At 43.4% G+C, this 23,410-nt stretch overlaps 2 protein-coding genes across 7 annotated transcripts in view; both read right to left on the bottom strand.

Moving 5' to 3' along the window:
• UBAP2 (ubiquitin associated protein 2) overlaps positions 1 to 4,688 on the bottom strand; it is a 96,083-nt gene extending 91,395 nt beyond the window's left edge. For 5 of the 6 annotated variants that reach the window (XM_041461805.1, XM_041461806.1, XM_041461807.1 and 2 more), the window contains exon 1: positions 4,608 to 4,688. The gene's annotated coding sequence lies outside the window, so the exon portion shown is untranslated. Of the gene's footprint in view, positions 1 to 4,063; positions 4,138 to 4,607 lie in introns of those variants that run through there. The other variant, XM_041461810.1, reaches the window with a different exon arrangement.
• An 8,445-nt stretch (positions 4,689 to 13,133) lies between these two features.
• Positions 13,134 to 23,410, bottom strand: part of DCAF12 (DDB1 and CUL4 associated factor 12) — a 31,931-nt gene continuing 21,654 nt past the window's right edge. The window contains exon 9 of the mRNA XM_041461828.1: positions 13,134 to 23,128. Coding sequence (XP_041317762.1) covers positions 22,970 to 23,128 — 159 coding nt within the window. The 3' untranslated portion in view covers positions 13,134 to 22,969. The remainder of the gene's footprint in view (positions 23,129 to 23,410) is intronic.

The following is a 23,410-nucleotide window of genomic DNA, read 5'->3' as shown; positions in this document are numbered from 1 at the left end:
GTCACCCGAAATTAACATCACTAACTTAGGTCTCCCTTATGTCAGTCTCAAAAATGGATCACAAGTCAGTGATCTCCAGAACGTGTGACTGAAAGCTGAAATAAAAGCACACATCCATCCCTTGGGGCACAACCCACCAAATGCATGGACCAGAGTTTCTTGAATACAATATACAATATACCAGAGTTTCTTGAATACACTATGCTCAACAGCAGTGCAAGGTTTGGCACCAGGATTCCTTTCAGAATTCTGTTGCTGAAACTGTGTGTAAGACAACTTAAGATTTTGAAAATCAAAGAAGAGCAGAGAAAAAAATAAATCAGCAATAGCTTTCAAATCAGAAAAACATAGATAATGAAACAGTACAAAGCCAAGCACTAAGGACAAAATAGCCATGATTCAGTTAACATTTAAAAGCAAACTGGAACAGGAAGCAAAAATGTTTCTGAAGCCATATGCTTCATTCCATATCACTACACAGCCACCACCCTCAAACCACTAAACAAAACAAATGGAGTAGAATGTGTTTTCTTTCCTCAAAAGCAATCTAAATACAGTCTCTAAAGTATCATCCTACTTCCAGAAACACTATTTTAGTAGTATGAAACACAAATGAAATGTTCTAGATTAAACCAATGCCAGATGCAACAAAACTGCATAAAGACTTCCTCTCTCTACAGCTAACCATTAAAAATGTTTAGGAGCATGGTCATAACTAGTGAATTCAAATCCTACACCTTCAACCACAGGATGGCATAAAAGACTGAGGTAAGCATTTTTCTCCCCACACTGAAACAGTTTTAACAAGTACAACCTGATGATTCAAATCTGGAGGTTAACAAAGTATTTGTGTTTTCTTCATTTAATTGTAGATTCTCATACAGAATGATTCTGCAACACCAGTTTCATTGAACATGCATCTTCTATAGCAGTAAATTGTATTCCCTGTATGATATAGCAGAAAAACAAAACCAGAGAGTTCACCATAGGAATATTACTTCAGGCAAACCTTAAGTCTCAAGAAAGATCAAAGTTCTCTCAGCATGGGAAACATTCCATTGTTTTTAATGTAAAATGCTACACTCAGCAGGGTTAAGGAGTCCTCCAAGCTCACCTGTTGGAAGACTGATTTAAGAAGCCTGGGAAGAGAGTGGAAAAAAAAAGCTTGACAATTTTTACCTTCAAAAGAAGCCACAATATTGTAGAGGTTCCACAAAGAAAGCTGGACAAAAAGAAATAGAATTTCAATAGCTTTGAAAATAGAAACAACTCCATCCAAGGGAGCTGCACTAAGTTGTTCACATAACCTATTTTACAGGTTTTACTATCTAAAGAGAACATAAGTAAAACAATATTCTCAGCAAAATATTTATGATGTAGTAAAAGCAGGCTGAGCAAGCCATGAGATCTCAGGCATCAGACCATGCCACCTTTAAACTGCCTGTCTTTAGTCCCTGTTTACTCCTTGAAGCACTGAGAAGTAATGGGGAGAGAAAGGCTGAGGGTACCACACCTGTGGAAGGAACAGCCCTGCAGGAGCCCCAGGCAGATGGGGAGTTCCAACAGACTCCCAGTGCAGATGGCCAAAATCAAAGAGTGTGGACTTTCATGTTAGAGCAAAACAGACAAACCCTTTGTACAGTTTTTGTAAAATATGAACCTGAAGTAATTGCAAAGGAGGCATTTCACAACCTTTCATCCCAGCTCTCACTTTAATGAATGCAACCTGTTTAGGGAAGTTATATGAAAAACAGTGCAAGTCCAAACTAGGTCTTCTCTGAAAAGCACAGAGAAGCCCAATGGGCTACAAGTAAACAGACTGTATGAGAAATAAACTTAAAGTTCACCAAAAGCTCTAGCAGAATAACAGTGCAGTGCATATCAATTTTATTTCCTCCAGCACCTTCCATTCAGTAAATCTGAAGTCTACAAATACAACACGGTTTCTTTAATCTGTGTTTTACCAAGGGGACAAGTCACTTGGCTTCTCCTTCAGCAAGCTCACACAAGGCTGTTGCAAAGCACTGAACTCAGGTGTTCAGAGTCCTGCCCCTGTGCTTCAACCAAATAAGAAACAAAGATAAATAAAAAGATTCGTAACGGGTCTGAAATTTTACTCCTAGTCTTTCATGAAGTACCTATTCTAAGTACCGGTACTACATGTGACTGAAACTGCATGTAAGCATTACTACTAATAGTAAGACTCTCAGTGATGATTATTAATAGAGCATTAATAGTATATGACACATACACCTTTTAAGCACTGCTCACCAGCATGTTACTCTGCTATGACCAATATCAATAGGACAACACCAGCAACAAACATAAAGCATACCAAAAAATGGCATTTTACAAGGAAATAATCACCTAAAATAAAAGTTCATGGAAGAAATATAGAGCATCAACAATCTACTTGTAGGTTCTAGAACAGCAGCTTCAAAAAAATGGAAGAACCAAACAAACAAACAAAAAGTTTAAAAATAACAGCTTCTGGTAACAGACAGACTATTTTATTGGTTTCCCTCTAGCTTCCTGAGATCTTAGTGGTGAGGCTGTGGCTTCCATGTCCCCTCAAACGATCAAACCCTTCTGTACGTCATGGCACCAGGAGCTTTATGGAGGATGGGCCAAAACAATTTAAACGGTCTAAATTTCAGCAATATCATGATTTTTTTAGTATAGACAGTTTTCAAAATCAACACACTGATAAAAGTACAAATAGAATAAAGTAGAACAGAGCTTGTCCAATTCCCACTCATGCCCAACTCCAAGATTACCAAGATTATTGAGGTCATAAAAACAGAAGCCAGCTCATTTTCAGGAGTCACAAAACATCATTAATCCTGCAAAGTGATTTAGCCTTGCTTGCTTTCAAGTTACCTAGTGTAAGGTTAAAAATAAATTCTTTAAACAAGTTAGGTCAAACCACTGCAGAGAGATTGGGTCCAGGTATAAATACTGAGTCAGCCAGGTAGGAATCCAAACGCAGATTCCATTAGAGAACGTGATACAACCAAGGGAATTGCTAAACGGGCCTGGTAAATATTAAAAAAGCAAAAGCCAGGAGGCTGAGTTGCTGCCATTTTTTGTGAAGGGCTCTGTTTCAATGGTAAGCACTGCTCCCCCTCCCTTCCCTCACATCCAGCTCCAATTTCTCTACTTGGAAAAAACCAGCTGCTCTCAGGCCAGGACAGCCCCTTCACTCCCCTTCCACAGCTTTTCTTCACAGAGCTCCGTAGCAAACCCTGAGTTTCTGCTCCACAAGACATCCTGCTCCTCTGAACACAACCAGGGGTGCACAGCCACACTTCTGGTGCTAACACACTGACAAGAGAGAGAAGCTTCAAACCAGTTCACCCTGCTCCCAGGTGGCACCCAACAGCACTGCAGACATTCCAACACAAGCTTTTAAACCTATTCCACATCAGAGAGTTCAGACCCTTGTCTTTAGACTCAAACATGCACCAGGTCTTTTCTACATCCAGCTTCTTGCACAGGAATGCCTACCAGTTCACTTCCCTGCTGCAATTTTCTTCAACAACAGGAGAAATCGCAGAAGAGGGTTTTGTTGTTTTTAAAGTCAGCCCTGCCGTGACACCCAATTCCATGCAACCACACACAGCCGATGGCAAGGAAGGACTAAATTGGAGAAGGCTAATAGAGGGAACGGTTCATTCATTACCATGTCCTCAAGTAACCCACTGTACCTGCTGATATGTTATTGTTTGTAGGTGTGACCCCCCACCACCAGCGAGGGAATACCCGGGAAGGGGATGGGCAACGACAATATGGAAGTAAAGCCCTGCAAAAGTAATAGATCGATACTTCATCATCCACTTGTTCATTTCTCGAGCTGCCACCTCCCCTCTGGCCTGACTCCTGCCGCCAGCCCCGCTCCTCCAGCTGGTCCCGCTTTCCTCTCATGCCCCCGAGCCGGAGGCACCAACTCCCTCCTCGCTGCAGGAGACCAGCACCTCCAAGATTAGAGGAGAACCCCTCCTCGAAGGCGGGCGCGGTGGAGGACCCCCTCCCGCGGATGTCAGGGGGTGCAGACAGAACCCACCTCTCCCGGGGCCAAGCGGGCGCCCCCTCCCCAGCCAGGTGGGCGCTGCCCGCACCCGCGGCCCTGCTGAACGGGAGAGGAGGGGGGCGGAGGGGGGACGGCGATCTAGGCCAGGGCGAAGCTTCCCCGGGGCGGCCGCCACGGAAAGTAGGGCAAAGCCGCGTCCCCCCGCAACCCGTCGGCGGGCGGGCCGGGGCTGGGCGGCCCGGGCGGACACCGACCGACCCGCGGACCGAGGGACCGCCGGGCGGACAAAGCAGGGCCGGGCCCGCGGGGCCTCGGGGGCGGCTGAGGGGGGGAGCGGCCNCCGCGCGCGGGGACCGTTGGCCGGGGCGGGGGCGGCTGAGGGGGGCCCCGCGCGCCCCCCCGCGCGCGCGGTACCTGCCCGGTGCGCTCACAAAGCGGCGGCGGCGGCGCCCGCGACCGTCACGTGACCTCCGCCTTCCTCCTCCTCCACGCGCGCGAGGGGTCGTTTTCCCTCCCCACGTGACGCGACGCGACGCGCTCGCGCGCAGCCCCGCCCCGCCCCGCGCCCCTCACGCACCGCCCGCGCGCGCCCATCCACCGGCGCCTTCTTCCGCCTCTGCCTCTCGGTGACCACGTGAGCAGCGCGCGCCGGGGGGAAGGCCCCGCCTCTTCCTTTCGCCTTCACGTGACCGGGTCCCCGCCCCTCCCTCGGCGCGCGCGGGGCGGGAGGAAGGGGCGGGGCAGCGGAGCCCCCTCCCCCCGGGGCCGTGTCAGGGATCCCCTGAGGGACCCCACTAAAGGACACCTAGAGGGCCCCCCGGCAGGGGCCGCCGGAATTAACCCACGAGTTCTTGAGGAATTCCTCGAGAGACCCCATGAGAACGCGGGCGAAGATTCCGCTGTCCCTGTGAGGGACACTGTGTGAGGAACCCCCTGAGAAGCCCCTCTGAGGGATACCGTGACAGGGCCCGGTGAGGGACCTGGGTGGCTTAAGAACAGAGCATTTTGGAACCAGTTCTGCATTTACATTAATGTAAACGTCTTCTTCTTTTGAGAGCATGGACACAGGGAGGCACCCTGTTGACATGGAGAACTCCAGGACAAAAGATAGCCACACTACAGGAGGAGAAAGTCAAGTAAAGTATGGGGGGGATTAATGGAGAATAGGGAGGGGTTGGCACAGCAGAATTGTGTTAGAGAACTTGGTGCAACTTCTGGCAGTCTAAACTCAACAATGACAGGACAGATGGCAAGAAATGATAGCCAATAAAACTTGACTCCTGAGATGAGTTTTGGGTTGTGAGTCAAGAGGAGAGAAAAAAAAAAAAATAAAACCACAAACAAAAATATTTCTTCCATTTAGGCTTTTTCCTGCTGTGTATTTTTTCCATTGCATACAGCACCTCTGGTTGCTGAAAATGCAGTGGTCCTTACCCTTTGGGCACCATTGCAAGGCCTGGCACATTAAAGCCAGGCTTACTTACCCTGTGTGGAAGTGGGTCTCCGCTTGGTGCTGAGCAGGCAGGGCTGGTGAAGGTGGTGTGCAGACTGTTCAGCCCCTGGTGCCACCAGTGATGATGTCCCATGGACCTTGACCTTTGCTGTGGTCTGGTATCCTTCACTGCTCATCCTCTGGCCCTTAAGCCCATATTCTCCATGTAAGTAGAAAGGGCATGAAATCTGATTTTACCTTAAACAATATCTAAAAATTAATCTGTGTTCTTCATGCTTCTGCCTTCTCTGCAGAGTACATAGATTTAGCCAGTCTGCATCCTTGACACTGCATAGATGGGCAGGAGCTGCAACAGATCCTACTGCTGAGGAGCTGCAAGGTCTCCCTGTTCTTGTTTTTTTCTCAGTAAGATAGAGGGTCCTTTGAACTAAACTGAAATTCAGACCAAACAGTACACAGGTATTGTTGATTTTCATTATGCAGCTGTTGATATCCTGTTTTATTACTATAGCAGCGGGACAATTAATTACAGCTGTAAACAAAGTTTCACAAGCTTTGTGACAAACATGTCTGCAGCTCCATAATCTGTGTGGATTTAATCACTATTATTAGCATTCTTCCATCATAGCTTGGCAATCCTTTGATAATCAAGATGGAAATTTGGTGTGCAGCAGAAAACAACAAAGGCTAAGAGCTCTTGGGATGCTGTTGTCAGATGGTGTAGTGCCAGCTGGAATATGTCTCTGAAAATCACACAGAATCCAGCCCAAGAGCATTTGGAATGGGAGAAAACTGAGCAGGGATACCAGAACCAAAGTGATGCAGACACTTTCTGCTGTACATGGAGTAAATATAAATGAGAAAATGGGATACTGCACTGACAAAGCTTCCAGAGGAGAGCTAAAGGAATAAACTGGTGAAGGCTTGGGAACAAAGACCTTCACTCCAAACATTCATCAGGAGGAATTTCTTCATTGAAAGGTAGTGAAGCATTTGGATGGACTGCCCAGGGAGGTGGTAGTGTTCAAGAAATGACTGGACGTGATACTTAGTGCTCTGTTCTAATTGCCAAGTTGCTGATCAGTCACAGGACTCACTTTCAGGTGTCTTTTCCGATCTCAATGATCCTGTGATTGGAGAAAAGACCCTGCGCTAAACACTGGAGGTTTGACCAGGCATAGCAGGCAAGTTCTGCCTGCTGCCTGTGTCAGGATTCTTATCTGCTGTTACAAGGGTTTGCAACCTCTTCAGTTTTCCAGCCAGTAAATAACAGTCTGGTGCAGGTGCAAATCTAGATAGGCTATTTCAGCCTACTGCAGGATTGTTTTTCTCAGTCACTTTCTGCAGATTTGCAGTTCACATACCACAGGCTGGACACCACTGTTCTGGTGCTTTGGCATTCTCCTTCCCTATTGCATTTGTGAATGGAGAAAACTGTTGTGTTCAGAATATCGCCCTGTTCCTAGTTCAGGAGTCTGTTCTACTTTTGTGTTGCAGTAAAACCATCTCTTCTTGACAAGCTCAGGCATCTTCCCTGTTGCTAATGCTCTCTTCCACTTTCCACACTAGCAACCCTTGCCCCTCAGGCTCATTGGACAATTGGTCTGACAGCTGAAGTTCAGAGCAGTTTTTTTGCTATTTATTCTGAAGTTTTTATTTTCTTTGTGCCCTAGGGTTTGTTTTTTTTTTTTTCCTTTTTTTTTAACATCACTTGGTGTAATAAAATATTACTCTTTGCTGCAAACTGGTCTCACAGCCCTGACCCTGATGACACCTCTTCAACAGCACTACCTTTTTCTGAAATATATTGCACTAGCCTCAGAAAGTCAACAAAATCCAGGTACACAAGCTCTGCAAGGGAGCGACTCAGTATAAAGAAGCCACTCTTGACTTTGAGCTTTGAGTTGAGTTTGCAGGGAATCTGTGTAGAAGCCCAGAAGATAACAGGGCTAATCTTAAACACTGATAGCCAGCTGCCTGTGGAGCCAAACAAGGATTGTTGGTACTAGCAGCCAGGGATCCAATAACACACTGGGAAAATTAACAGAATGTGGCTGGAGAAGGGGCCACATGGAGGTAGAGCAGCACTTTTCTGGGACAAACATCCTTACCTGGCTCCTGGAGATTAGCACAACACAGCACAAGTGTAGGAATGAGGTCAAGAAGCAGGCATGTAGGAGGATATGGAGACCACCAAATACCCTGAAGCCTCCAACCCATTGCCACAGTAACTAAACTACACAGAAAGGGAGAAACTTACCTCCAGTGCAGGGAAACTCATCTAGAAAAAGGTACCTCACAAAGCCCAGGATCCTGTGTGTGCACCCCTGGACCCTGCACACCCCATCATCTGCATCAGCGATGGACCAAGGACTGCTGATCTGTCTCTCCCCCTTTGTCCCTTCCCTTCTCCTCCTCTTTAATACACCTCTCTCTCTTTCTCTCTTCCTTCAGTTTAACCCCACTGCCATGTGCTTATAGGACATCAGAGACTAATACAATAGTTTCCATGCAGAGCATGTAATCTACTAATAGAACTTTGCAAGATTTGTGGACCCTCTGACTTATGCTGTTTTGTCCACGAGCATCTGTGAATCTTAGGAGCTCTGTTCTCCTGAAGGGTGGGATGCCACAATATGGAATTCTCCCTAGGTATAGTGGAACAATTGAAAATTTTGGTGGCAAAGTGGAGTTCACTCAAGAGAACTGTTACAAAGATTTGATAACAAGAGATGTTATCTTTGGGCATACCTGGGGTTGCTGCTGCATTTAGATGTGGGGTGAAGCTTGTGGGGATGCTGCCAGGAAATGGGATCTAGTGTGTTAGATTGTGTTGATATGCCTACATAAGCAGAGCTTGCACAACAATTGTACTTGAAAGAGTTGCCATTTACGTTATGGAAGCAAGCCCTTCTCCTAGAGATACCATTCACGATGGTGAAGGCAGGAAGGATAATGATGTCATTGCGTCCAGCCTTCATAAAAGCCCAGGCCATTCAATTCCTAACACCCATGGGCTGCGTTAGTCCATCATGTCTCAGCATCATCCTTGGAATTTGCGTTGGGCTGCTTGATCATTCTTTAGAGTCAGTGTGTCCCTGGAGATGACCCTTTTCTCCAGGTGGTCCCTGCAGACCTTGGTCCAAGTTTTCTTACTGTGTAGTTTGACTGTATGAAAAAGGTGACACATTTTTGTGTGACCAGAATCTGAAATTGTTCTGCACAACCACATTAACCCTACTGCTATTTCCCATTCTTTCAACCTTTTCCAGAAAGTATTTTATCTGAATCATCTGAATTATCAATCTGTATTTATTTCCAGATTGTCAAGACAGTTCCACTTGTCTGAGCCTGATACTGATCCTGCAGAGCCTTGCTTAAACACCTATCTAAGAAGGATGCTAGTGGGGGTTAACCTGTCTAGTGAATGCTCTTCTAATGGTGAGTGCTGAGTTTGTTCTGTCATGTTCCCTGATTTCATTCTCTAATGTGCCTACCTACTGTTACCTCTACCAGGCAACTGTTTCTAAGAATTAAACAGACTATTGTTAACTGACTTGTTTTCCATACAACACTGTTGTTTGATTTTAGCTGTGTATCTAGCCTTGAATTATCTTAGTCCACTATCAGTTTTCCATTATTTTGTCTGTGACATCAGAGAAAGTAGTCTGCAGATGCCTGGTCACTGCTCTAACAATGTTATGCTTCCTGCCTCTTAAAATTCCCCAAGATTAAATTATCTCCAAGAAGCCAGAAGTTTCCTTGGCCAGCTCTTAAATAACTTGGTGGGGCAGAGTTGCAGCAGATGATCACTGAAGGTCTTTTAAACCTCCTTGTACAGTGTTGCACGCTGCCTCTTGCAGCACTTACAGACCATCTGTCTTTATCAGTTGGATTTTAACAAGCCTAGTGGAATCCCAACCCTCCATTAGTCCAGGTAATATAAATGTTCCTGTAATGAATAGTAACAAACTAATAGTATTGTGAAGTGGAAGCTGGATTTGCACCATTTGCTTTTTTGTCCCCAAACTTCATCTTAGGATAAATTACAAGCATTTTTATCCTGTGATTTTAGGAGAATGTTTTGAATAGTGTGTCCAAGGATATTTGCCAACTCTGGTTAAATGTCAGACATCTGTTTTCAGTTTTAAAAGGGCTGTTTGTAGATGCAGCAACTGGCAATGGCAAGAACAAAGCAGTGAGCTTGGGAGACCCCAGGGAACTACAGGCTGGTGAGCCTCCACCTGGCCTGCAAAGCCTCAAACACTGAGGAAAAGAAGGTGACTGGCACTAGTATTCAGTATGGATTTACCCTGGGGAAGTCATGTCGGGCTGAGCTGGTCACCCTCTGTGATGAAATGACTGCCTTGATAAATGAGGGAAGAGGAGAGGGATGTTGCTCAGTTTGAGCAAAGCTTTCAGTGGTGTTTGCCAAAAGAATCTCATAGACAAACTGATGGACTACAGACTGGGTTTATGGACAGGGAAGTCACACTGAGAACTGCAGAGCTGCTGGGTTGTGATCACTGGCACAAAATTCAGCTTGAGTCTAGTCACTGGTGTTGTGACCTAGGTCCTGGGACCAATACACATTCAAGCTCCAGATGTATCCCTTCTCTTTAAGCAACAAGTTGAGTAGCCCAGAGCACAGGACTAAAAGCTTTCCGCAAAACCAAATAAACTCCAAGTGCAACAGCAACAACCTAAAAGGTAACAGGAACAGTGGGGTTTTTTTGGAGTCAAAGCCTATTTATACTGGTAAAAAGCTAAAGTTGACTTTCTGCAATTAACAGGAAAAAATGCTCCTATAAATACACATGGCAAGTCTCCACATCCCAAGACTCCTAGAATTTATTTCCAGGAAGGAAAAAAATCTACATGAAGTGGTTTTACCAGGTGGCAAGTTCATTAATTGTTATAGCTTAATAGTGCTGTGCTGGCATTCTCACTGGCTGGCTGCAGTGTAGTGTCCAGCAGCAGTACACAGGCTGCCACCATAGCACATGAGGAAGTGAATCTTATTATCTTAGCACTGACCAACCCTTCCTCATGCTTTTGGCTTCGAGACCTTTCTTGAGGCTCAGATATGTGGAGAAAGTAGCCAGAATTTCTCCCTAAGTAAATACTTGCCGAGAGCACTGCAGTTATTGGGGTGGGGTTTTACAGCAACAGTGTCAGTCTGTCTCCCCAAAGACAACCTTTAGTCACATTTTTTCCAGTTGTCTGGAATCTGTGAAATTTCTGTTGTAAGTGAGTCTCTGTGCTCACATTCAACATGCATCAGGCACTGCAGTGGGTTTGTAGAGAGAGGAAACCCCCGCGACAGGAAAACTTTTGACAACACAGGGGAAGAAAACCCACAGGCACTGATTACAGGGGTTACAAATCTTTCTGCTGACACTTCAGCATCTGTGGAACATGACCCTCACTCTGTTTATGTGTTTGGCACAAATAGTTCAAGCAATGTCTAGCTGACCTTTTGATCTCAGCTCTGCACTTGAGGTCTGTAGCCTCTCTCTCACCTCTGCCCGCTCACGGTACAGCTGAGTGAAGAGGAAAGAGTAAGACCCTCTGTGCAGGGCAGTATTTTGGAGCAGCTGACCCATACCTCCCAAAAGCCATGTTGGCCATGTGGTCCCTTGAGCCTTTTAGGGGGCTGAAGCCTCCTGACATTTGTTCTTCCAGGGACTGAGGAAGCTAGGAGACAAAGCACAGAGATTCTTTTTTTTTTTCTAATACACTATGAACTTTCTCACTTTCAATGTCTCAAAAATGGGCCACCTCTTGCCCAAGAAACATTTCAAGCACTATGTCCTGGCATCTCATTTATTAATTCATTTACTGGACCTTGAAAGCACTTGTATTTGAAAGACTATCCTAATCTTTCATTCAGAAACAGACAAGATGAGTACAGCAATGGCTAGGAAGAACTAACAGAACAATGTGAAACTATTCTGAGTCCTGTTCTGGTTTGGCTTCCTCCTTGAGCAACAGCAGTGCCAACCAGCTGGCAAGAGGCCCCAAGTCAGAGCTCAGAAACAAAATACACCCAAGAAGGGAAGTGATGACAGCCAAGGAAACCTGCAGCAGCTGGGCTGGAGCTGGAGGCAGGCAGCAGATTGAGTGTTGAAAGGGACAATGTCGACTGCCACATGTTTGTAGCGTAGAGTGAAGGCATAGTTGATAACACCATAGACCAGCTGCAGGCTCCAGGCCAAGGAGTGCAGTGAGTCTCATTTTGGTTCCACAGACAGGAATGACAATGGCCATACATCCACCTGCCAAGTATGACCAGTGAGAAAGCACCGAGGGAACCTAGACCTCTTGGCAGAAGGAGTGAAGACTGGCCATGAAACAGATAAAAATCTCTTCCTCCAAAAATGGTGAGCTGCCTTACATAAGGAAACTGATTCATCTGCACTGTGAATGGAAAAGCAAGGGGACCTGCAAGACAGGTGATGGGACAAAATAGATTAATGCTAAAATTAGTTGCTTGGGGTCAATTTAAACTTTTTATTGCTGAGAGTTAAGCTGGACATGCATGTAAGAGAAGCTCAATTAATACCAACAGCTTTGGAATTTGTGAGCTCATTTTTGGTCCTGTAAGTCAGCTAACTGGTCTCACACCATCTGAATGCTGTACTCAATGGAGCATCTGAAGCTGGTGGGGAGTTAGTAACCGCAGTTGCCAGAGCCCTCTCTAAAACATTATTTTCTGTATGTCTCCAGGGCCAGGGGCTTTGGTTTTCCTTTGCATCTCTCAAACAGTTTGATTAGAAGGCTCAGTGGAAGGACAGTGTTAGCGTTCCTGTGTCTTTTTAAAGTCTGCCCTTCCGACATTCACAAGTATCAGTAATGCCTAGTATGAGGAGCAGAGATGATGCAGCTGGAGATGTGGTCTCTCTCCTAGCTTAAAAACAAAGCTTGAGCTTCTCAGTGATCATGGAAACTAGCCTCTCAGGATGAGGCCAAGGGTGAAGACAGTGAGGCAGAAGCTGATTTTAGGCACAGAATTTTAACCTCCAGAATAAAACTTTGACATCTCAGACATTCCTCTTCTGAAAAAATAACTTTCCCACTTGTAGACAGTGAAATAGAACAGCTGTGTGAAGGTTTCACTCTCCTGTGCAATGAAAATATGAAGATGCAGTTTTGGGATGCAAGATCTCCCTAAAACCTGTAGCACTACACCTGACTGTCCCGCTACATTTATCTGTGCTGTTCAACACTTCTAAGAGGTAGGTCCTTCTTAGAAAAATTAAGTGGTTGATAGGAAACTCTTGGCTCAGAGCAAATGAGGTATCAGATGATGAGAACAGGAAGGAGATGCTTTGAAGTGTAATAGTCCCAACTCTGCCAATAGATAAATTTCCTATGGAAGTAATGAGTATTGCTACAGCTGTAAAGAGAACCAGGACTAATGTTTAGGCCATGAAAAACCAAAAACAAGCTGAGATTCTGCTCTTGGGTTATCAATACACTCACTGGTGGATGAAAAAGAACAGTTCACTTTGTTTTCATTGAATCAGTGATGTCCACACAGAGGCTGGACTGTTGCAGTAAGAAACCCAAGCCCACTTGCTTTCAAACTGCCCTGGATTTACTTGCAATGGGATATTAGCAAATAAGGGAAAATATCAGGCAAGCCAATACACTATACAAATACATTTTATTTAGAGATTCCCATAGTAAGATGCACAAATACTTTTTGTTCACCACTTTTCAGATCACACAACTTCAAGTAGTGGAAAAAAACAAACTGCAGTTAATTACAATTATCTATGTAACAGGGCAGTAGTAAAAGATTCATTTGTCAGACTACAGCATGGTTAACGATACTCAGATGAGAATGTACAGGTCTAGGTATTTAAAAAGTGCATGGGGCATTGCCACATACACTAACATGCTTCTTCAAAGAGCAACATCTTTCTGACATGTGAACACAGTAACCCGGTTAATGCAAGAGGGAAAATAGGCTCATAATTTGATCTGGAAATGTATCTACTAAAAGTTTTCCTCCAAACAGCAAATTGTTTGTGACTGACACATGGAAACCAATCTCTAAAAATCACTGTTACATTGTCCATGTAGTCAAGCAACACACACATGACCTAAAATTTAAAATTATCAGTTTCAGTCTATGCCTTCACAGCTTTTACACAGTCTTCTTCAGAAGAGTCCAGAATACTTAATTGCATTAACAAGCTGGTGGAAGAGCTGTAATCTGAGCTCCACACTTTTGCACCCATAATGTTCTTCCACAAGAGAAATCTCAATCTTCAAATTTAAAAAAAAAACATGTTCCACCTGAAAGGACATCAACTGGCTCATGTATTGCTTGGTTTATTTTTAAATTCCCATGTAAATGGAAGGAAAGGTAGAAAGCTGCACTGGTCTGAGAGAATAGCTGCACTGGTTTAAAGTTACATTTAAAACACATGGAACCTGGACTCTTATCTCCAGGGTCTCTCTCAAACCAAGGAAATTCATTAGGTTTCACTACTCAATGCAGTCCCTGTTTTGTTTTTAAATAAGGATAGTGTTGAATAGTGCTTGGGAAAGACCAGCAAGGACTGTTGTGTGGGTGATTACATATAAGAGCAAGAAACACATTTAATCAGTCTTCAGATAATTTTCTTCCATTGCAAACAGATATTGACTTTGTATTATAATTGAGAGGCACATTTTGCACTGATGGACAGAAAATCTTGGTTTACCTTGCAATTTCACGTGGCTTAAAACACCACCTAACTTTCTGTTAAAGCAATTTAAAAAAAAGAAACAAAAAAAAATCCCCAATTACTGTTTTTATACTTAAAATTCAGAAGCTGCTCCCTCACCTATTCTACTCAGAGATACCTTTCTACTTGTGTATATGCAGCTGGTTTCTTTTTTGTCTGTCTAAGAGATCCTTGCTTCTGTGCACCTTGAGAGTAGACAAATAATTCTGATGCCTCAGGACAGGCCCCTGTACTATGTTCAGGAGTTGAGAAAGTCAGTATGGTTTTGTACATTTGCAGTGAACCCCAAAATAAAAACAAGAAAAAGAAAAGCCACTGAATTGCAATAACCAGTAGTATGGGAATCAACTCCATGGAACAGGAGTGACTTTGAAGCAAACCTTTTTGGACTGAAAGGGATATGGCAGTCCAGGAAGATACCTAGAGCTGAGTAAAACGAATAAGGATACTGTGAGCAAGGTCCTAGTTCAGCAAACCACTGCCTAAGGCAGTAGAAGTTTCAAAGTGTAGTAGGGGTCTAACAGGTACCCCCAGGCTTTGCAGAACTTGGTACCTGATCTAGTACACCATGAGAGAACAGGGAACTTGCTCAAGTCCCAAGCAGCAGTGTGACAAGATGTGAGTGAGGGTGGGACAAGAGACTGAGACCGGAGACAGCAATTTGAACAAGAGGGACAAAAGCCCAACAGAAGTTACTTAACCAGTTCTTTCTCTAACAGCCCCACTACCACACCTCCAGTGTGAGAGAAGCCCAGAGCAACCAGCTGAAGCTGTAAATCACAACTGGCCTGTTACATCCCTGCACTGTCAACAGCCAGCCAAGTGGAGGACAAGGCAGACAAGGCCTTTTCACTCCATCATCCCTGCACAAAGCAGGTGGAGGGGGCTGGTGGCAGCCGTGAAGCACATTAGTCAGTCACTCATGAAAACAGAGACAAGTGCACTGGTAACCTTGAATGTTGAGGGGAAGACTGAGTGACCACTGGGGAAACTGGTTTTTCCGCATGCCATCTTCACACCTCATCTGAAGAGGGACTGACCGTTTTGAAAGCTCTGGGAGCAACTAATTTGCAGTGATCTAAGGCATGATGGCACAAACCCTCAAAGCCTACCCTTCAAACATTCCATTGCCAGCTCACCTCTTTGTCATTCTTGCTGGCCAAAGTACATTAGAATAACTTTTCTCTTTTGAGAACACGGTTATTGTTTTGCTCATATCCCTACTCTTCTATAATTCCACCCCCCCAAAAAATAAATCTCTGGAGGAAGAGAATGGAATCAAGTCACCCTGCTGCTATTGCCCTGAATGAAACCTTTAGTCAAGACTCTGAGTAGCAATTGAAGATGCCAGTTCTCTGGCTAAACCACTACAGATGAGTTCGACAAACACACTGGGTGAAGGCACAGGGCACTTCCACTTCTTGATCTGCTGACACCTACTGAACAATATGGGTGCAAGAAGCTTTCAGCTTCTTCAGACTGTGCAGGGGTGGAGTCTCCACTTGCAAGAGAGGCATCCAGTCACAGAGGTTTATGGTAAAAGCACAGAGTGATCTTGCCACACTGGGCTACAGGTTTTCTTTTCATGATTCGATAATTTTCAGAGTAGGCAGACAGCTTTGAACTCATCATTATAGGTGAACTAGGAAGAAATGGGAGAAGAGGAAGATGCTAAAGGTAGAAAACTAAGTTAAATCCATTTGTTCTACTCAGAAAAGTGACTGTCCTAAAAACAGCACCTCACTGAATTTAAAGGAACTCTGAAATTAACATGAAGCAAAAAGAACTCCACAGTAAGTCTGTGCAGAGAGAACAGATACTGTTAGCACAGAAAACACATAGACCTTAGAGCTCCATGACCATGTATTAATGTCAATACACTGATGACTAATTGTGCTGATTCTCAATAAAAAGGTAACCTCATGGATCAACAGAGTCCAGTACTGTAATTCAGTTAATTATGCATAGGCACGTCCATGGAAGGCCACAGCAAGTGAAGATACATATGTTCCTCTTTCCATGTTCTTATGAGACATAATGTATCAATTGTACTATACTTTCTAAATGCATAAGAGTTAGAAACTCAGGCCAAATGTCAGATGTAATTTTGAGGTTTGTAAACAAATATATCTTTAGAAACTAAGCCAAATGTAATGTCTTTGTGTTGAAAAAAAACAAAAACCAAAAACACCTTTTCAGAGAGGAGAAACAATTTGCAAGGTAACAGAACACTGAGACCCACGTGCAGATAGGCTGGTTTCACGTACTGCAATTTTGCACTGTTCTATTTGCAAGCTCTATCAATAACTTGGAACAGGTTTATCCTACAGTTAAAAAATGTGCACTGTAATATTTGAAGAGAGCTGTTACTACTTTGCTTGACAGCTTCTGTGATAGTTCAGGATTCAGTGCTGTTTCTGATACACCTCATGACAGAAACAAGCTGAGAAAGCCTGTTAGATGAGTGGATTTGGAGGAGTTTTTAACAAACATCAGACCCTGGATTCAGAACAAAAACCATCAAGTATCAGCAAGTCCTGATTTTTTTTTTTTTTTTCCTCAAGGCTTTGGATCTTAGTAAAAATATTTGGGGAAAAAACATTAATAACAGTTCACTGTAGGACATCCTACCTTCAGGCAACAAGTTATGATGACTGCACATTTTAAAACACCTTGTATATTTTGTGCATCTTATGCACCACAGGCAGTGGGGAAGATCCAGCATTTGTCTACACATGAACATACAAGCAAGGACTGACAGGTGTCACTGGCAAGACTGATACCAAGACCAACCAGCACATTGATTTGTCTACACCACATCCTAACACAAATGGAACAAGTTACAAGTAACAGTACAAACCTGTTGCAATTTCAACACATACATCTTAGAAAAAGACAATGCATGTACGCAGCCCTAAGACAGTGACAAGTTTGAGATAACTTTATAAAGATCAAAGTACCAGAAGAGGAAGGCACATTAACCTCTGGTTGGTCCGTTTCGGTACTATTTGGATGAGTCATAGTGATTTATACCCTGAGACTGTGGGAGGCCTTGAAAATTAAAAGAGACCAGGTGAATGGGCAAATAAAAAGTACAAGTTTAAGGAGATTGTAAGATTCAGCACCTGAATTTTCCCTTTTAGTAAGGGAATTTAGAAAAGCAGTTCCTAAGAAAACATTGTATTGACTCCTAAATTTTTTGTCCTGAAGGCAAAAGAATCAATTCAAAAGAATCTTGGACTAAAGACATTGCAGTATGTTGCAAGAGGTTTCGTACACCCTCTCAGTTTCAGTACAGCAACCACAATGTGTATACAATCAAGTGTTGGTGGTTTTTTGGGTATAGAAACAGTCAGACAGCCCACATTTTTCCCAACTCTGCCAACTCAATTTTAAATCTGAGTGCACTTTCTTAGACCATACTGCTCCCAGCAGGGTATTAGTGGGAAAGGCTGTTAGAAAATGGGAAGATTCCTTTCTGCAAGAGCATTCTTTTAACCAGCCAAGTACCACATGGTTTTCATTAAAAAACCCAACATCACAAGCAAAAAGATACTTCCTAATTTTATCCTTAGAAAGTAACACACAGTTATTATAATAAAAACAGAGTTGCTAAAATAACACAGAAATGTCAGGAATATATACTTGATCTCTCAAAGGTGTTTCTGATTAAGCATTTACATATCCCCTCTAGTTTTCTAATTCTTCAGAAGTCCCAAGAGCCATACCAAACACTGTTTGCCTTTTACTCTTTTTCTGGTGTTCGTTGCCCATCCTCACCACACAAAGTGCTCATGTACAAAGGAGAGCACCTCATAAAAGATGTGGTTGTGTTTTCTCTTCCACTCTCCCTTGTCCAGGGTTGTCTGCTTCAGAATTTCAAATAAGTTACTGAGGGCACCATAACACTCAGAAATGCATTTTAAGTTGAGACTCAGACTGTGGGGTGGCCAGCATGGTATACAGGGATTTTCACTTGGCTTTCAGATAAAAAACTTGTGTCTGGTAGCTCAAGAGTTCCTGGCTCAGCATGGGCTGGCCAAAGGATCAACTCTACTTGCATGATACACAGCTCTGCAACAGAGTTCCTTAGGAATAAGCTATACTCCAGTCCAGTAATTCAGTCATAGCAGCAATTACAAAAGTAGCTAAGTGAGAAGATCTCAAACACCTTGGAAAAGTGCATTTATTGAAAATAAGGGCAACAGACCACTAAAAACAGACCTCCCACCTGGCTGCTGAAAGATGCTGCTGCTTTCCCACATGCAGTAACTGACAGCCCACCTATCCTTGGTTTCTTGCAAACAAAGCAAACAAGTGAACTTGTGAAGGGTCTAGGCAAGCCTGCTTTGTTTCATGCCTGCACCAGGTGAGGGCACAGCAGTTCAAAAGGCCTGTAAACGCCTCTCAGCTGAGTGGCAAAATTAAGACACCAAAGCACCACTCGACATAGCTGGATCATAAATTTAATCTGTTAATTTTTCAGCTGTAAGCTATAGACAAAGCAAGTGCTCAGGTGAAGGAACAGGATGAAATTCTGGAAGAGAATGATCCCCAAGTATCTTAATCCTTTAGATACAAAAAGCTGCCAAAGACCTAAAATGGAGGCAGCAAATATAAACCCCTTAATGCAATTCAGAAGTTTCTCTCATGAAGACAGTCACAAGAGTCACCCACAATATGAATGTAACTTTTGTGAACAGACTAAGTCCAGCAAAATCACTGTGCACTCTTGCAATGATCTTAAAAATGCATCTGTGAGGAGAATGAACAACTGAGACTAGGAATATAAACCTACTACCAACTATTCTTTGGTCATTTACTCACCTCGAACTAACACCAGCAGCACTGATGAGGGAATCAAACAAATGGACTCACTTCTTTACTGCAATCCCAGAAAGCACCAGAGGAGAGCACTAGCAATTCTCCCTACAAGACTTGACTGTACAAAGGAGAAACCTGGAGAAATTACAGGAATAAGGTGTTTAGTGAAGAGGGTGAGCACAACCCTTGTTACTGTGCTGAAGCCAACATTGCAAAGTAGCTTCTGATTCCTCAGTAATGTTCCATGAGGTAACATCCAGCTGTTACTGAGGAGTTGCTACTCAGTATTTACAAGCTAGGTATTACCAAACCCATAACTGAGTCACTAGTTTGATTACCTATCCTGAATACTGAAAATGTAATACCCAAAAATACCTAAATTAACATGGCAGTCTCCTAAACTCACTGGTAGCACAGAAGATCCCACATGACTGAGAAGTCAATAGCAATCAGTCTGAAGGCATGTTATGCTAAAAGGTCTCTCATTTAAGTGAGATAAACCAGAGTATGTTGCCCATGTGAAACAGACTACTACTGTGTAATCATATCAGTCCAACATGTACAAGGGCTACTGCCCTGTTCAACAGTCTGAGCCAACCTTCAACTTCTACCCAGTTAAACTAAAGCAAATTGAAGGTCTTGAGCACAGATTGACAAAATCCCAGCAAGCCTGTTCCTGCACAGCAGACGTCACCTCTGCAAGGACAATATTGCTACAGCAAAGACTGGTATGATTTGGGTTGAAGGACGCAACCTCAAACAAACCATTCCAGCAGGAAAGAGGGAAATCTTGAAGAAACAGTGGAAAAGATAAGATGGTCTGATTATATATATATGCCATTGGGTCTCAGCAGCTGTTCAAGAAGCTACTGAAGTGCAGTCACTGAGAATGAGCTCACTTCATTGCAGGGGTGTATCTGGCTTTAGAACAGTGAGGTACCCAACCTGCCTCTCTGCAGAGCCTGAAGGCTCCCTGTTCTGCAGCCATTCCTGCGTTTGGATGGGAAACCCACTCATTTCTAACCATGAACAGTAGATATCTAATCCAACAGGGCAACAAAATCAAAGTAAAAAAATTTGGTTTTTCTCCCATTACTTATCTTGGACAACTGGCATATCATCATCACCCTTCTATGCCTCAGTTTCTAACAGGGATTGGAACAAAAGTTATGTATGACCAAACACAGAAATATTCTGAAACTTAACTTCTATATCGCTGTAAGCATTTACAACCACTGAAACCAGCTGAAAAATAAGTTATCTCTGGTCCAAATTGTTCATGTGCTTGCAGCACTATCTGGTTTGGTTCCTAGTTTTTTTGTGGGGATTTTCATACAGCAACAAGACAACTTCCTTACTGTGAGAAGTCATTTTTGCAAGAAAGCACCCTGAAAGCAAAATACACAAAAGCATGTGAGACTGGAGACATTTTACATCATTATCCAGATTCATCTGAGAATTGTGCAGAGCTTCAATGAAGAAAAAAAAAGGAGGAAAAGGGCACTCACATTACCAGGCTTTAGGAGCACATATTGAGGTACTTGTGGAAATCACAGTCAGTAGGGAGGGACAGTTTCCAGTGGTGCCTCTTCAGTAATCTAGAGACTGCAGAAAAATCAGCCTTTGTGTTTGAAGGCCATACACATACTCTTTTTCCTCCTATCATGGCCTAAAATATGCTTCACTTAATAGATCAACATCAGGGCTAGAATCTCCAGACCAGCAGCCTCCCTTTGGCACTGCTGACACTAAATGCCCAGCTATTACCTGTTGCTTCAGCCAAACTGGAGGACACTCAGGTAGACTCAAGTGTCTAGCTCCTTTAAAAAAACAAAGCAAAAAACTTCAAACCAAACTGAATTTAAAAAACAAACAAACAAACCAAAGCAGAACATGTTCCCTGTGACAGAATGATCTTACCAAGTAGCTGTAAGGATACAAATCCTGCCATTCTTCTCCAAGACTTGTTTTTCTTCATATACTTCCACTTTTCTAAGCCCCTAAAATAACTAAAGCAGCTACCCCATAGTATATAATTTCACCTTTTCAGAGAAAAGCCTTTCTAACCATACACACAGTACTTTGAACTGATGCAGTTTATGCAACCAGGCCACAATGGTAAGTATTATGAAACACTGTAAGATCTGTTTATGAAGCACCTGTGTTAATGCTCAGTGCTAATTATACTTCTGGGATAGGTGCACACCTGGGAGAGAGTTCTCTTGCCAGGATTTCCACCCCAATGAGAGGGACCTGCACTCCTTGTAGGATTTCCATCCAGGTCTCCATACCAGCCGGAACTTAAGCCTGATGCTTGACTGCTTGGTGTTACTGAAGAAGATGCTGAGTATGAAGATGAGAGAGACTGTAAAGAGAAATGCAGATTAGCTCTGGGCTGTGGGCAGGAACTGCAGTGGTAGCTACGATCTCTCACCGAGATGGAAGAACAGAGCATGTCCCAGCCTTATCTTTCCTCTCAGTTTCAATCAACGCCCATTTGGCACCAAAGCTGTGAGGCACAGGCACACTTTGCTCCACCAATGTCAGGGGAAAGGCATTAATTCCAGAAGAGGACAGAGGCATCACTAAAAAGCTGAGAGTTTGGTGCCTGCTAAAAGGAGGAACATTTTGGAGTCTTGCATTTTAGCTGAGTATTGGGTAAGACCATCACCCTGGGAGGCAAACACTTCACAGATGGACCTGAAGGGCACTGGACCGGTTCTCCCCTCCCAGTCCCAGGTGAAGTTGGAGGGAGTCTAAATGCAGAAGGCTGCAGGGGATTCTGGAAAAGCCTGAGCCTCTCCCACAGCATAGGCTAGCACAAAGTGAGGGAACACCAAGATACTCTCCTTTGTGGAAAGCTGCTCACTTGCATTAGTAATGTCTGAGATGCACTCTTCAATGTGGGTGAAAAAAAATTAGTTTATTTATTCCATTGGATTCTTTGAGCAGATGGCCAACCAGAACAGCAAAAAGGGGAAAAATTTCCACAACCTGGGATAAAAAAAGGTCCAAGGTTTTAGGCAGTTTACGAAGAGTTTATAAGCTACCCTAACAGCATACTTAGAAACCATATTTCATCTGGAGAACAGATAGATTTAGTTCATTTTGAACAACTAGCCCCCATTTCCTCTCAGCATTTCTGCAGCCCTCAGTGTAATGTCACCCTGCAGAACAGCCTATATGAACTCCAGTTGTGCAACCTGATACCTGGGACAGGCAGTGAAGAAACAGACCAACTTTTGCTCCTAGCACTGCTGAAAACTACCATTTGAACATAAATGCACTTTTAAAACCTCCTCAGTTTGGAATTGATGGGCAATGTCACTAAGGAATCCATCCCTGGGCTCCAGTGAGTACAACTTAAAATTACCATATCCCTCTATGTAAAAACAGTGTCATTAGACTTGTACTTTTAAAAAATATGATCAACCCAGGCCAGGGCCAGGCTCTCCAGATAAAGTAGTAGCTTATCTCTTATAAATATTTTTCATAGTCTTTAATTACAAGTAGTCCTCACTCCAGGTAATGTAACTGACACAAAGTACCTGCATACATGCAGCCCCAAGACTTTCACAGAAAGCTCAGGAGCAACCACTCTATATGAAAGAAATCCTACCTCACAGCAAAGTAGAGGAGGGGACGCATGGCCAAGCCAGTCTAAATGGGGGGAAGAGTCATTTGGAGTAAATACAATAAAAAAGGACTTCAAAACCCCTCCATATAAAGGATCAAGGAGGTTAAAACAAAAAACTAGTTCAAAAAGATGTACAAAACTGTTGGAGACCAACAGAAAACTCTGCCAAAAAAATAACTTGCGTTTAAATCAGAATCAATGGCATCACACAATTTTGTTGTTAAAAAAATGAAAAGGAAAGTGGAAATCCGTGTAAAGATCAGCATCAGAATGAAGAGTTATCATTAGCTCCAGAGACCAGCATAATTCCCATGAAGTCCTGATGGAAGAGGGCCTCCTGCCACGAACAGTTTCGTTCCAGACGAGTCGTAGCAGTGGGTGTAAACAGCATTTGGGAAGTAATTTATGTCAGAAAAATAATTCCTCCAGGTTTCATCATGGTTCTGTTAAAGGAAAATTTAGATCGTTATTGTTGCCAAACAAACTCAAAACCCTGTTTCACAAAAGCATTAGGTAGCTTCCAGAGCCTAAAAAGGGGTATTTTCTCTTAACAATCCTGAAGCTTCATAAAAGTCAACTAAAAGACACCTGAGTTGTCCTAAACCTTCTTCTGAGAACATTTAGGTCAAGCACTGGAACGGGGAGGTGAGGGGATGTTGCACTGATACAACAAAAGGTAACAGAGCTAAGTTAAACAAAGCCATTAACTGCTTTATGATAACATA

The sequence above is a fragment of the Pyrgilauda ruficollis genome, unplaced genomic scaffold (genome assembly GCF_017590135.1).
Source record: "Pyrgilauda ruficollis isolate IOZ18807 unplaced genomic scaffold, ASM1759013v1 scaffold155, whole genome shotgun sequence".
Taxonomy (NCBI): Eukaryota; Metazoa; Chordata; class Aves; order Passeriformes; family Passeridae; genus Pyrgilauda; species Pyrgilauda ruficollis.
Note: the sequence above shows the minus strand (reverse complement) of the source record. Positions and strands in the feature narration are given on the sequence as shown.